The sequence below is a fragment of the Corapipo altera genome, unplaced genomic scaffold (assembly GCF_003945725.1).
Source record: "Corapipo altera isolate COAL_440 unplaced genomic scaffold, ASM394572v1 1b, whole genome shotgun sequence".
NCBI lineage: Eukaryota > Metazoa > Chordata > Aves > Passeriformes > Pipridae > Corapipo > Corapipo altera.
The window spans coordinates 11,089,168-11,105,096 of record NW_020884881.1 but is presented as its reverse complement, the minus strand read 5'-3'; the positions used below and the strand labels follow the sequence as shown (position 1 = coordinate 11,105,096).

Here is a 15,929-nt window from a genome sequence, read left to right as displayed (position 1 = left end):
TCTGGTTTAAGGTCACTGGAGACTGGGAAAGGACACACTGGAAATAAAAGCATGTATTCTTGCACTGTCGTCATATATTCATGCATTGTCTTTTACTTCCCAAGATTTATTGTTGATCACAGTCAGCAGGAATCCGAGCAAGAATCTGGCCCAACATCTTGTCCTACCTCATATGGCCATTTTTGTCCAGCACTACTAATGAACTAACCCAGCACTCCTCCCCTTCTCCTGAAGGCCTCGAGCATTTCTTGGAAGATGTGATCTTCAGGAAATAAAGTAAACCCGAAACAGCAACTAAATGAGAATTCAGAAGTCCAAGTATTTGAATTTTAACAACATGTTCTCTAGTACTCAATGACTTACCCTGTAAAAATTAACAGACTAATAAACGAGATCATTCAGGATTTAATTTTAAATTGGGGTGGGTTTTTTTGAAACGTGTTTTTTCCCCAATTCAGTTTTGTTCGCAGATCTCTAATAAATTACTCAGCACCCTTATTTCCCTAATAGGTAAGAAAACCTAAGGCCTCTGGCAGCTTCTGGCTGACGCCATCGCTAATTCCACACCCCCTTTTTTTGACAGGATTGACGGCACTGTGAGCCGCCGCTGCCTTCCCACGAACTTACACAACGCCGGCGGTGTGTGACCGGGTCCTGCACTGCCCGCAGCCCCCAGCCCGGCACCACAGCCCCCTCCTGCTCCCGCCGGGCACCTCCGCCGAGCCCCCCCCGCTCTTCCTGCCCCTTCCAGCGCTGCCTCCCCGCCCCGGGCCGCCCGCGTTGCCCCGCGCTCACCTTTCGGGAACAGCAGCTTCACCTCCCCGTTCTCCTCCCGGCTCAGGCCCCCGCCGCCATCTCCCGCCGCTGCCGCCACCACGGGCAGCGCCCCGTGCTTCCTCCTCTCCTTGTCCCGTTTTTCCTTGGGCCTCTTGGGCTTGGCGCTCCCGCCACTCCCGCCGCCCCCCGGCTCTGCCGCCAGCGCCAGGCGGTGCCGGTGGTGGCGGTGCTGGTGCTGCGGGTGGGACGAGGAGGGGGAGGCGGACGGCGGCAGCAGCACCGCGGGCGGCAGCAGCTTCCGGGGCAGCGGGGCAGGGAAGGCGAAGCCCCCCGCGCCCGCCGAGGGGCCCGAGGGCAGCGCGGCGAAGCCCCAGGGCGCGGGGCCGCCGTAGCTCGGCACGACCGCGGGCAGCGGCTGCTTGGCGCTCCCGCCGCCACCGCCGCCCCCTTCGCCGTTGACGCGCTTCGCGCCCTTCAGGCTCCGCTCCTCGGCTCCCTTCACCTTCTTGGCGGCCGGCTGGGACCCGCGGGAACCCTTCGCGTCCGGGGCCGCCCTGGCGCCGAGCGGCTCCTGCTCGGGGGGCGCCGCGCCACGACCGGGACTAGGCGGCTCCGCCATCTTGGGCTCCGGCGTCTATTTACTCTCGGCTCGCCCCAACCGACAGCGCCGGGGGGGCGGGGCGGCTACCTAACCTCGACCAATGGGCAGGGGAGGCGCCGGAGTGACAGTGAGAAGGACCAATCGCAGGGCGGAGAGGGGGGCGGGTCCTGAGGGGATTGGGGGCGGCGGGCTCGGCTGAGTGCGCAGGGAGCGCGAGGGGGGCTGACGGGGCGGGAGGGATGAGGGGTCGGGGACGCGGAGGGGACAGCAGCGCGGGGAGCGAGGAGCTCCCGAGAAAGCCGTTTGTTTGGGAATAAGGAAGGTTTGAATTAATGCCCACCCCGGAGGTTTCGTTAATACCTCAGGTTTTGGGCTTCCCCTGCTGTGGGGACCGCTGACAGGGATGCCGGCAGCCCCCCGGGTTGCTCCTGAGAAAGGCACTTGTTTGGGATGTAGGGAAGGTTTGGACTAGCGGCGGTCCCGGCGGATGCATGATAGCGTCCCGGGAGGCGGTGCAGCTGGTCCCCCGGGATGTCCCGGAGCCGGGAGGGTTGTTCCATCCAGCGCTGACTCCCAGCGGCGTTCCTGGCTGAGCCCGGGCTGTCCGCGCTCTCCTGTGTCCTCGGGGGGAGGCAGATAAAGCCTGGAGGCCCTCGAGGGCCCGATGGGAGGAAGGCAGTTGCTGCCGAGGTCAGCGGCTGTCCGGGATGCCGTGGCCATCCCGCCGGGATAGGCGGGATGTATCACCGGCGGGGTCACCGGCCGCGGGGCCTCGGGAAAGGGATGGAGCTTATTGTCCCAAACAGGAGCCCCCGAGCCGTGCCTTTGGCACCCACAGCCGCCACAGCCGCGGTTCGGGTGCGGACCGAAATGCCCCCGAGTCCTCGTGTCAGCAGGAAGCGCCACGGAAATAAACAGAAGGTTCCTGGAGCGCTGGCGTTGCCGGGCTCCTGCTCTGGTCGGTCACTCCTGAGGGGCTCCTCGTTGCGGTGGGAAGAACAGCGGCGCTGCCACATTAGGCTGTACCTGGCAGACTGCAGCCGGATCAAATTGCTCTGTGCAGTTGTGTACGTGATGTATCAGCAGACAAACAAGCTTTTAAGATTGGATTTTTTTTCTTCACAATCCATTTTCATTTGAGCTGACACTGATCAGCCTCAGAATAAGCTCCTAGTGCTTGGTCTATCCCCTCCTGTGTTTCATTTTCTTTGGAAATTGTAAACCAGGTTGAGTGCTGTTCAATGTTCATCTCAGCAGCAGTGAAGAATAAATTTTCTATATCCAAACAACTCTGCTTTTTCCTCAGATGATTCAAGTTTCACTACTGTGAGAGTGTTACTTGAAACTGTATTTCTGGGCATGATGGGGAAAATGGCATGTGTCAAAGCACAGGAAGAACATTTCACTGCACATATTCAAGCAGGAGTAAACTCACATCCAATCCCAGATTGAAATCCAGGTGCAAATCTGTCCCTACCTGTGTAGACTGGTAAAATATAATAGACCTGTGAGTATGAAGGTCAGCTTCCTCAGAAATGTTTTATTTGTATCAGTAGGTGAGAAAAACCTGTGCATTTTAATAGACGTGTCCCTTTTCCATGTTAAGTAAAGGTGACCCATCCACCTTAGTCAAAATCAGTGATTTTGTCTCAGTTGATGTTACAGCTGCCATGTCATGCATACAAGCCTGTTGGTATCCCTATATACCAGTCCCTCATGGACACTGGATTGTGGTGACTGTAGAGTGAAGATTTGAGGCACCTCATGGCACTGTCTCAACTTCACTTGAACAACCAAGTTCGTCTTCTATGCTGGTATTGATATCAAATCAACAATATACTAAGTTCATTCAATAAACTTCAGATAAGCCACAACCATATATTAACCTCTCACTTTCAGGGGCTTTGAAAAACAGAAGAGCAGCACTTCTTTTATTTTTAACTAGATTAAATCCATACACTTGCTTTCAATTCAAGGAACTTAATCATAACCTCTGTGAAATGCCAAGAGAACAACCTAAGAGAACGACACCAGTTTTCTCCATGCAGCAGGCTCAGGAAGATTTAATAGGCTAATGAGGCTAGATAGCTGTATAAATAGTTGAATATCTTGATATGTGCACTTATATCAATGTTAATAATGAAGACAAATCTTCGTATTTCTGAACTTCTTAGTCAGACTGCTGGATGTATAAAAATTGCATTGAATTATAATGCAACAAATAAATATGAAAATAAATACAAACAAAACTGGTGGAAGGAGAAGTCATAACCCTACACTAGATGTAAAAACTGACAAGTAACCTAATAAATGTGCAGCAAACTTTAACAGCTGACAATATGCTACTAAACTTAGGTCAAGCTGAAGTTTTCCTTTGCTTTTTGAAGTGGTATAGTGTGCTTGGAAGCATAAGCCAAGTTTTCGTTAGCGAATTCTTTATAAAATTCAACTGGAGCAAGATGACAGAGTACCTATTACATGTAATTGCTGCTTGTTGGAAAGCAGCATGACTAATGTTTGGAGGTGTTGCTGCTGCTATCTCATACCCATTTGTCACCAGGAGAAGTTACAGGGTGTTGGAAATCCAGGAGCCCTCTCTGTGTGTGCAGCAGCAGGACTGCTGCACACAGGCAGCCTGGAGGGCATGCCGGAGGAGAGAGGAGTGGGTGTTGTCCCTGTCACTTGTTTTGTCACCAATCACTCAGATGCCTTAAAGTGCTCCACCATACCTGTGGTGTGCACGCATTCCAAAATATTAAAATTAAATTTCAGGGCGCCTTCTGTACCACTTCTTTTTACTTTAATTAAACCTCTGCCCACTGGTGCGTATACTACAGGCAGACACTCCTGAATGAGACACAGACAAGATGAGAAACACCAAAACTCCTTCAGAGTAGAGTGTCTTTGAAAAATAGGGGTAAATACAAGTAGTACACCTTGTGTAAAATACAGGTTAGATTCACAGATTTGTTCTGTTAACTTAGTTTAACAGTGTTCGTTCACTCTGTGAAAAGAGTGGAACCTATATGCTTAAAATGAAATTATACAATTCTGAGAAACACTGTCCAAACATTGCCCCGTCAAAAGAAACTACTACAGAGAAATACAGTAGTGTCTCATGTCACAGCTCCAGTGCCTTTCAGCCACTGCAGGGAGATGTGTGAACTGGCAGAGCCTCTCTGGGGATCCATCCTTGTTGGAGTGATGGCATCACAGTGCAGAGTCCCCAGACACAGAGACCAGGGAGCTTATCTATTTTAGCAGAAGCCTTTAAACTGCTTATGGAAACGATATCATTGTGCTTTTGTCTATAATTTTACATGCACTTAGGGAAATCCATGAAGATTTTCTAGACATGAAAACCTAAACCAGGCAAAACTGTAAAAATGCCAGGCACAAGGCAGTCCAATATCCAACATACATTAAGGATAAGCTTCCCAGATTATTAGCCTGTTTATTGCAAATGTGTTGTCATTTTCTAGAATAATTATGAAATGCTGATATAAATGGTTATTAATCAAAACATTTATTTAAATACCTATCTTGTTTCAGTAACTAAGGAAGCTAAACAAGTTAGTGTGTATGCTCACCTAAACCTAGTTTAATTTCAGACATCTATAAAATAAAAAGCTGAGTGTAAGTGCTGTACAGAGGCTGAGTTACAGTGTTTTGTCTTTATGCTCAGCTGCCTACCAAAGTGATGCTCTGTAACCTTACTCAGGTCTTCAAATAGAAAAACAGTTTTCAGAGATGTTATTTAATCTCTTTATAGTTCCAAGAGTTTGCTCTCCATGTGCTTACTTCCTTGGTTTGGCATCTGCTCAGTTCCCAAGTAAAGCATGGAAATAATTGTGCCAAGTGTAAATTGAAAACATTTGATAACACTTAGACATCCTTATGCTGGTTTTTGTCTGCAAAATTAGCTAAATGTAATTTTTAACGCTATTCATATTTTCTTGCAACTCATTAGAAGTCAGTTAGTTCACCTTTGGAAATGGAGGTGAAAACTAGCCTTATGTGCACAGAAATGTACCAACAAAGGTGGTTTCATCATGCGAAAGTGTGATTTATTTTAGAAGAGCCTCATTTTCCGTAGTCAAAGTTTTCATAACAAATAATGACATATCCAAATCCTTCTGCAATTACCACTCAAACAATAGAACTAAATGAGGGAGTGGGGACTAACTTGGCTCATAACTGGGAGCTGCTGACAGCGTGACAAGCCTTGCTGCAGGGGGGTAGAATTGCTTCCTCCTGCTGTTGTCCTTTACAAGGGACAGTATCCCCTCGCCTAAGGAATGGGAATGGGAACGTGCAGCCCAGCATCTTTTTATTAAAGAGGTGACAAATGTGGCATTTATCCTAAAAAGCCTTTTCTTTTTTCCTCAGAAACAGTGGATGTCTCTTCACTGACTGCTGAGGGGTAGTGGGTTAGACATTGGCAGAGGGGCAGAGCAGACAACTGGGGACAGTCATGTTTTTTATTATGCTGTTCATCTGCCAACACTATATAGAATCCATAAAAACCACAAAAGGGAGTTTGCACTTCAGAGAGGATCTACAGTACTTATTTCTTGGTTAATGTTTTTTTTCAAACAGCTACATATTACTGTTTTAACAGCTCTTCAGATTTTACAACTATTTTTCTCACTTATGTTTAACATATGAAATACCCCAGCTCCTGTATTTCTTTTTTTTTGAAGTGTAATATCAATCACAGCAATAGAGCAAACTTGGAAGGTCTTGATATATACACTTCAAATGATATCTTCTTGCAGTTGAAAAGATAATTTGCTTTGCTGTTGTCTTCATAGCATCCAAAAAAATTTAGACTATTTGAAAGGTCTTTTGGATTTTTCAATACAGAAGGAACATAATGACTAAAACAAGTATGGAAGCAAGAGGATGTAAATTAAGCAAAACTATATTTCTTTGCACATGGAGGGGAGGAGGAGGATAAAAGTCTTACCCATTTCCTTATTTCAGTAACTATTAATTAAAGTATTAATTTTCTTCAAATGAAGCAGCTGGTTTGTGAGACTGGATTTTTTACAGATTAACAACCTCCTCACTGTAATCTGAGATACCTGAATTCCCTGCTGTGCTGCACAGCTCTATACAGATAATACAAGTAATAATTCTTTCATTTCCCTTAGAATCCACTACCATTAGAGCCACCTTCACCTAAATACCTTCAGAGTTTGTCCACTCTCATATTCATTCTGTATATCCTGGCTGAATTTTAAAAATACAATACAGAGCCTAAACCTTGCAATGTAAATACCACTAGAACAGGGTTGCTGCTGGCCCTGTCCTGGGTGAACAGGAGACTGTGGGAAAAGAGCTCTTTCTGTGGGTTGTGCCTGGAAATCACCATCTTTTCCACTTCTTGATGCTCCAGCTGCAGACCACTCCAAACATCATGGATAGAAGAACCTGCAAGTCATCCCTTTACTTCAGCAGGCACAGGGATCAATATCTATTTGCTATAACAAGGAGTTACAGCAACTGCATTTCCAGGAACGACTACATTTAGCTGTACCTTCCTGGGCAGAAAACAGCCCCAAAGCTAATCCTTTCTTTCATATTGTCTTGGAAATTCTATGGGAGTCTTCCAAAAGGAAACTCCGAGGACTTCTCAGATGACTGGGGATCTGGTTTAGTTTTGATTAAGGGTTTTTTTCATTTAAATTTTGACATAGCCTCAGTTATATATATTTAAGATACCTTCCCACCTAAACCATTTTGTGGTTCTATGAAAGAAAAGCCATAGACTTATTCCTTAACAAGCACTTCTGGGAGTTATGCATACCCCCTATTGTTACCAGAGTTCAAGTCAATGAACTGAAATCTTATGGATTTAGAGGTGAGTTTTGTTCCCCTATCCTTAGAGGCTTATAGAATGACTAACAGATCATAGAATGGTTTGGGTTGGACGGGACCTTTAAGATCATCTAGTTCCAAGCCCCCTGTCATGGGCAGGGACACCTTCCACTAGACCAGGTACCACTAAACTCAGAGCCCCATCCAACCCGGCCTTCCTTTGGAGTACATTTAGTTCTAGGAAATTGTTTTTAGAGACTGGCACTCATTTGTAGAGTAGCAGTTTATATTTGTAAGTGCATATATAAAAAAAAAATAAACAGCTACTTATAGGTAGCAGCTAATCTTTCACTGCTCACTTCAGCTTCTTGCTCACATAAATATCATCTACATGGAAAAATCCACAATAAAGAGCTTTCAGTCTATTCACAAATTTTATTCTACAGCAGAGGCAGCAGCTTTTCAGATCAGTGGCCTTGCTGATTTCTAGAAACAGTTCAAGACAAACTGTTGCAAGTAAAAATACATTTGCCATGTTGTCCTTGGATTTTCTCAGATGCATCAATGTACCTGGAAGATAATTGTACCTGAAGTTTCTAGACCATGGGATTAGGAAAAGATCTCACAGTGATCTCGACCCTAGATTCCTTACTGCAGGCAAGGTTGAAGTGGAAGATACTGTACTTCTCATTAGAACATATTTACATTAAATAAAGTCACCCAAAAAACTTCAAATATATGTACTGGATGGCAGTTAGGGGGTTTAGGACCCACTCACGATGGAACAAATAACATCAGTGTAAATCTAACACAACACTATCAGCCTCAGATCATGGTCTTGAAATGGGAGATAACCTGGCTCCTCCCAGCCTGTTTACATGAAAACCCAGTTGTACCCTACCTTGTTACTTGTACAGTCTTGCCCCGGCTTAGAGGCAGGAATGCTGAGCCTACATGATGGATAGCCCCATTTCCAGTAAATGTGCAGGACACATTTGTCATCTCATCACAGACTCTGGCCCAGAGGCTGCTCCCAGTGAGCTCCCTCTGATGTGATCCCCTCTGATGCTTGGAGTTAGTAAGGAGGGAGAGAGAAAAGCAGATGGAAAAAATGCTTCACGTGTAAAATGGATCTTAATTACTGAAAGAAGAGACACTGAAAAATGCTTGTTTGATACACCTACATAACACCATTGAGATAAAAGTTGCAATAAAAACTCCAGCCAGCCTTCTGAAACGTATAACTGAAGTGTGCAGCAAGTGTAAAAGAAGTGACTTACCCTGGTGCCCTCTCTCTGGATCTTATTATTACATATCCTTTGGTGTCTAGCAAAATGAGGATTTGTTCCATGGTTTTAAATATGAATTTAGATAGGTGCTTGATGTAGCACTATAAGAGTACCTTTAATGAGTTATGGGGAAGTCCTTAGAGCACACCACATGTTCCTGAAGTGGTGAGGAGAGGAGCCCTGAACTCCAAAACACAAAGCATTCAGTTTAGTGGCAAACACTGCTCCCTTCCAAAATACTTACCCTATGATCCAGGGACTGTGGACAGGCCCAAAAGAGGAGCTGCCTCTCTAGGAGCCAAACCCCTCCTTGAGGCAGGATTGAGCTCAGTCTTGTAGACTTATGTGGAAGATCTACGAGAGACTTTTGGCTCACGTAGCCATTTTGAATTATCACTCAGAGAAGGCTGGCAGGTACCTGAGGCCTAATATCAAAAGAGGCCTAATATCTTTCCTTTTTTTAATTACAAGACTAGACATCCCCTTTCTTATAAATCAAGGAGTCTGAGACCATATTCCCTATTGTGGAATAGCTGCCTGAGTGAGGATTCAGTTTTTCTAAATAGAACATGTGACAGGCAGAAGTGGCAGAGAAGTAAATTCACAGCAGCTTTGACCACCATACTGTGTCCAAGCTATAAAGAACTAATTTATCTGTAGAAATACTTTTGCAGGATCTGAAAACTTATTTCCAAAAAGAGTGAATTTAGGTGAAAAAAAGCCACTTGAGTAGTGTTCTTCCCAGCATCACTAAATTTGTATTGATTTGCTGTCTGAGGACACAAAAGGGGAAAGAGCTGCTCAGCAACACTTTTCAGAGCTGTTAGGTGTCTCGCTAGTCATAAAGTATAATAAAGGTTGATTTACATTATAAAAAGAATTACTTGCATTGTGTCCTTCTTATTAGTGATTTACATGTCAGCAGGCAGATAAAGATGCATTCATTATATGGCAATGGTATCATAAAGCTCCCCTATACAGACATCACTTTGAGGTCTCAAAAATCTATGTGACAACAGATGGCTTTCTGAATTTACCATTCTTCATCTCTCCCACCCAGTCCAGGACATCTCAAGAGTCAGTTTATCCTTATTAAATCCCACCACCAATTTTTCTCCTACCCTAAGGAGAAATCTTTCCCTGGGCCTGATCAGGCAAATCCAAGAGGCTGGTATTCAATTGCACATTTTGCAGAAACTCAAACCCACCAATTTGTTTAAAGGAGAGTTTCCTCGTGCTGCATTCCTGTTACCCAACCACACCTTTCTGCCCTTCTGAGGAGCTTACAAAACTGGGAACCTGCTCAACAAGTTCACTTCAACCTTTTATTACCCACAGGCAAAGGCAGTTTCCTCCTTGTACTTGCTACAGTTCAGCTCTTCCTGCCTCTCTCCTCCAGGGCTACTGTGCTCCTTGTTCTTCCCAACCCTGCCACACTCACTTCTTACTGCACACCAAGCAGAGACCATGACATTTTACGGGTATGTTTTGGATCACTTTCTCTATCCAGGTAACTTGCTTCACTTTTGAAGTTCTCACAAATTACTTCCCACAGATCTCATAACCTGAGCTATGAGTCATTTTTTAATTAACTTTTATAAAAATCAACATACAAGTGCTTTTTCAGAAAAGCTTGATGGTATGGGCTGTTCACATTAATGGGAAATGCAACCCTAGATTCCCTACTGCAGTTTATAAGGATGGCTATTTTAGCTTTTAATTATCTCAAGTGAAACAGATCAGAAGCTACATTAGTGTTTTTTCAAAAAATTGCCAGCCTTTCACTGGTGGGTTCAACTGTGTCCAGATACCAGAGTAACACATGGAATTAAGACTGTATCAGGCCCAATCCTTCACTCGCAGCAGAATAATGGTGTTTGGTGCATTCAGGAGTGAAATCCTAAAATGAGAAGTGAATTGGGCAGTGCTGATAAATTGTGTAAGCAATATTGCAAAGTTAAATATTCACCATAAAGCATATCCATATTGGAGATACAGCAAATAAAAGAACAGCTAAAGCAAATGGACACCAGAGGCCTGGCATGTTTCCTCAAAAGATTTGTGTCTTCATCCTGCCAGCTTCTCTAGGCTCATTTGAACAATGAATATACTGTTTAATGTGAAAACAGCAAGAAAGAAAATACAAATTTGAACAAACGTAGCAAATATTTGGGAAAACTCTGATTATTAACCTGACTTTTTTTTGTCCTTTTAACATTAGGCCAGAGGTGTAGCAAGTAGATTATATACTGGGATGGAATCACACACCAGGCATCTTCTGGTGAAGAGTGAGCAGAGTCAAGTATACAGAAAAGCTCCTCACAGTCTTTGATACTCCATGTTTGAACAATGGGATCCTCTTTGATCCAAGTCCAGCTCTTCCTTCGACTTGACAGTCAAGCTCTCCATGGGATTTTGGCACTACCTGCCCAAAAGATCAATTTCCTTACCTGCCTGTGATCTTTTACATGAAGGACTGTAACTCTGCAGATCAAAGTGGGAACTGCAGATGTGAAAGACAACTTCCAGCTCACTAGCTGAAATCCATGGAGCTCAGCCATGCTGCCAAAGACAGAGCTAGCCACTCTCCTTATGAGTGCCCCAGAACTGCAAACAGTGACACGCACACTAAACCCTGCAGATGAATGACTGCATTGAGCTCCCTATGGCTGTTTACATGCGCAAGGTAAGTAACTTCACGGGATTTAAGCTGAAATGCAAAACTAATTTCTTACCTTGGCCTCACTACAGTAAGTTTTTCATGCAGACAGTGTAATTTCAGAGGCAACAGTCAAGTCGTTAAAGAAATCAACTGTTACAGCAACAGTGACCAAATAGGTCAAACCAGAAAATGTTTTCAAGTACGTCTCTTCAAGGAAAGACCATTTACCCCAGCAGTTCAGATTGTGAGATTTGAGCACACAGGCAAACAACATTTTGTTTACTCACTGTTTTAAGACTGCAAATACTAAGCTTTTGCCATGTAGTCTTAGAAGTGATGAAATTAAGCATTTGGTACAGATCTCAAGGACACCACAGCATTGAAGCCAAGAAAACAGTATTTTCTACCTCTGTTCAACCCAACACTTGACAAACCTGTGTTTTAATAAGTGCATGCACTGAAATGGTTAGAAAAAGTCACATCAGAGAGAGACTGCCTATTACTGGATGCTACTAAGCCTATTATAACCCTGCACTTTGCAGACTTTCTATCTCAACAGGCTCAAAATACACTGAGGGTTCCAGGAGGGCAGTCGGTGCGTTGCACTGGCTTGTCCCAGCTATGCCCTGTCCTAGTTTCATGCGTTCCATGCATTCAGCTTTGCATTTTAGCCCACAGAGGATAACCTTTCCTAGAAGCTGTTTCAACTCCTCAGAGTTGAAGAGCATTTTAAGATTACAAGAAAGGCCCTTCTTTGGCAAAGGGCTGCAGTAACTGCAACTTGTTCATTCATACTGTGGAGATGTTACTCCTCCGTGAAGCTTGAAAAAATTCAAAAAGTAGTTGGGTGCAATTGTATCTGCTTGATTATTTGCTCAGTTACATTGTCCAAAATCCTTAACTCCTTGTTCCTCCTCAAACTCCCCTTGTGATATTCATTACTAGTCTTTCCCTAGTCCAACCCTGGCTTGCTGGGTTCTGTCTCTGGCTGTACTGTGCCAGGGTTATGCTGCAGGCAAGAGCTTCATAGCTGGGTGCTTCCCAACAGTGTGATCTACAGCTACAACAACTACTCTGGGAGTAGCGTGGGGTGATCGCACTGCCCAGTCATTGTGTCACACTCGATCTCATTCTTTCTTTTAGAGATCTGTCTCCAAAGAACCCAACCCAATAATTTCAGTGCACAAACCCCCGGAGATAATTCTTTGAGTTTTTAATTTTTCTGCCCAGTTCCCAAGTTAGAAACTTCTTTAAGGCAATTTACATCTAAACACAGCAGGTTCTCCTAACAGATAAGAAATAAAAATGCTGACATAATGCTCTAATTACTTACCAAAATAGAACTCCACCTGCCAAATCAATGCAAAACGTAAAATATGCTGTGTAATAGAGATAAGCAATGATATTAGTAGAGGTCAGCTTTATTCTTAGACTTGAGAAGTCACATTTCTAAAACACGGAGAACTCATCCTTCTTTTGATGTGATAATTTACGGCATTATTTGTTCAATAGTAATACATTTAGAAAAAACAAGAAATGGAATATTAGAAAAATACTGAAGGAACAAACAAGCTAATGCAGTGGTTATGAATAAGAACAGCTGGGTTGAGTAGCATTAATTTGCTACAGTGATCAAGTCAATTGTATGCCTGAAAAGCTGCACTTCAGAGATTAAAGTTGAAGACTGCTTTCAGAAAAATTAACATGGAAATCTGGAGCTAAACAGGATTGATTTCAATACATGTACGAAATTACTTGATCTAGATCTGTATTCAGTGATAATTTGCAAAGGATACTCTAAACTCCTTTTGATTCCATTTCAAATAAACCACAAAGAAAGGTCTTGGTTGTTTGTTTTTTTTTTTATAGAGTTGTTAAGATTGGATAATATTTCCAAGTTATGGTGTGAAATTCCCCAGTATACAGCACTCAGCCCTGCAGTTATCTCTGTACCGCCCACAAGAGTGGACACAGAAAGTAATGACATTGAGCAGGCTTCACCTTGCACTTAAAATTGTCATCTTATCTGAAATACAATAGGTGAAAATATAAAACTCAGATGAATGTAAGCAGGCAACAGTGAGTTGTAAAACAGCTCTGTCAAAGGGCACAGAAATTCATACAGGATGATTGCTGCTAAAGTAAAGAAAGGCTGCAAAATTTCTATGACAAACTCAGTCTGGAATATGATCCAAATCCATGCAAATCTAAGGGAAAAACAGATGAACCCGCATGTTCTTTAATTAAACATTGCCAGATGGCCTGTATATAGTGCACAGATTTGGGTCAGCCTTTGCTCTAAGTGAAATTCATATGTGAAAAGCAGAAAATCTACTACCTGCACAGTTGTGTATTTGCATGGTAGAAAAATATGGAAATGATCCTTGAAAAGCACAGCCAAAACATATTTGGAAATTTTCTTATTTAAGTTTTTTTTTCCCCAAAAGTTACAACAATTTGGACTGTCCAGGGGTGATGACAGCCCACCTTGCATTACAAAACTGCAGCTCTGTAAGAGTGAAAGTCTAAGCTAATCATCTGCAACACGAGGGAAGGGAAACAAAGTTCAGGCCAACTTTATTCTGCCAACTGCTGGATAGTCCAGATTTCTGAACTGTTTACAAATCAGGAATATAAAGGTTGATACAGGTTATCCCAGATGGCATATATTATTGAAATATTTATTTTTAAATGAATAATTGCAAAACTACATCCATGGGAAGCATTTATAGCACACACAATTCTTTGAAAGTGCTCCCCAGCTCGACAGTCTGTCACGTGTACCAAGCACATGGTGATTAATCCACAGTCAGAGACAGTAATTGCAAGTTATGCACCTTTTGGAAGTTACTACAGGGCTGCTATCTGGGCAGTTAATGCTCTCTTTTAGCAGAGAGGCCCTAAAGGAACAAGTAGTAAATTAGACATAATGTTTCCATGGCTAAAGTCCAGATTAATAGTTTCACTACCTAAAATGAACATTTTTCCTCAAAACACCCTTCTCTGCTTCTCTGGCATTATTGCTGGCCAGAACTTTTAAAGCAGTTACTAAAACTAAGGTCCTGAGTGTCAGTATTTTGTTCAAGTACAAGATCTACAAGCAAAGCCAGACTGCCACACTTCACTCTGTTTCACTTCGCTTCCGAACACAGTTTTCGTTCCTAAGAGTAAAAACACCCATAGTGAGATTTTTACTTTCTTTAATTTAAAGATTGTATTACAGAAAAGTTTAATAAAGGAATCCTTATAAGGATTAACTCTTGACGTAATATATTGCCAAGATACAGTGTAGCTGCAAGGGCTCCAGGTGAACCTTCATATAAGTTGCTTTCTTACATACACAGTCGTTGAACAACAAAAATGGTATTCCCCATCTGTAAGAGAAGACAGTGGTATTGAAACAGTCCTTTTACCAGTATGTTCTGGTTTTCCCAAATTAGAAACACGCCATATTAAACCTGTAAAATCCTACTATACAGAAAGGTGATAGAGATGAATTTTCTAAAGATTGCAACTGATGAAACACTAAAATGAAAACTAAGGAGTGTTGATTATGCAAAATGGTTTCTCTTTTACTCTCAGGTCAGATATACTAAGAAACGTACAAATATTTTTGATAATCTAGTTCCAGATGAACTCAAAACACTGAAGTAACATATACAGGCTAAGAGAATTCAATACTGTTCCAAGGCACTTACTGAATCTCCATGACTAGATGAAAACCAGAACAAATTAGGTCTGACAATTAAACAGTATATAATATAAAAATAACCTTTTGCTTACAATTTACAAAATGTATTACAATCTTTATCTCTGCTAACCTGCAATTCTGGCTGTGTGTGTCCAGCAATTTTTGTAAAAAACCCCAGAAACTATTTTCTAAAACTTCAGGGCAAATAATTTACAAATAAGGTACACAAAAATTTAGATCATGCAGAGATTTCTTACATCTTCTGTTAATATTTTATGATTGCAACTTTATCAAATTATATACTTACTTGCCCTGTACATATACAAAATAATGCATACATGGTACTCAAACGTTAGCAAAAAGTAGTCCATAAACACAATCTGTCAAAAGTATTACTATATTAACATATGTCTACAAGCAGCGTGTAACAGGGTTAAAAGACATTAAGGCAATAATACTTGAAGTTACAAAATAAATCATATTAATACTTTCTCCTAAGTGTAGTAAGGCAGGTAGATGGCCCCAGCAAAAAGTTAAGTTGTAATACTGGAATCCACTGTTGTGAACCATGTGTCAGGTTTTGCGTGGGATGTACTGCAAAGAGTGTACCATGGATAGTTAGATCTACACTGCTCTGTGTTAGTCGCCCCCCAGAAAAGTGGAATACTATTTTTCTAGTTCTCAGTGGCACTTGAGTTTTCCAGTAGAACTTAATGATAGTATGTCCATTGGTTCTTGGATCACGTCCATTCTGAGGGTGGCTCTCTTGGTCCTCTGGGCTTTGCACAGCGGTTACCAAAACCTAAGGAAAGAAATGTATTTAATATTCTGTCCACTCAGACAACACAGGCTCACAAACGCTGCCAGCAGTCAGAAGGATCACTAAGACTTGCTCCAGCTCTTACAGAACAGGTTTATTCTCAGGGCTAGAAAACAACTTTGTAGCATGAGGAGTTCTAAAGGCACTATGGCCACAGGAAATAGAAATACGAGGAATTTGTATATCATTATAGTTCACTATTTAAACCTCACTGGGAAGTATTTATCAGTAAATACAGTATTACAGCCCTTGTTATCTTTCTTTTC

General features: G+C 42.7%; 2 protein-coding genes across 5 annotated transcripts in view; both read right to left on the bottom strand.

Moving 5' to 3' along the window:
• Positions 1 to 1,419, bottom strand: part of RSBN1L (round spermatid basic protein 1 like) — a 53,266-nt gene extending 51,847 nt beyond the window's left edge. For both annotated transcript variants that reach the window (XM_027639945.1, XM_027639946.1), the window contains exon 1: positions 796 to 1,419. In XM_027639945.1, the coding sequence (XP_027495746.1) occupies positions 796 to 1,396 (601 nt within the window). In that variant the 5' untranslated portion in view covers positions 1,397 to 1,419. The remainder of the gene's footprint in view (positions 1 to 795) is intronic.
• A 12,282-nt stretch (positions 1,420 to 13,701) lies between these two features.
• The window catches only part of PTPN12 (protein tyrosine phosphatase, non-receptor type 12), a 70,446-nt gene continuing 68,218 nt past the window's right edge, over positions 13,702 to 15,929 (bottom strand). For all 3 annotated transcript variants that reach the window (XM_027639817.1, XM_027639816.1, XM_027639815.1), the window contains one exon: positions 13,702 to 15,645. In XM_027639817.1, coding sequence (XP_027495618.1) covers positions 15,584 to 15,645 — 62 coding nt within the window. In that variant the 3' untranslated portion in view covers positions 13,702 to 15,583. The remainder of the gene's footprint in view (positions 15,646 to 15,929) is intronic.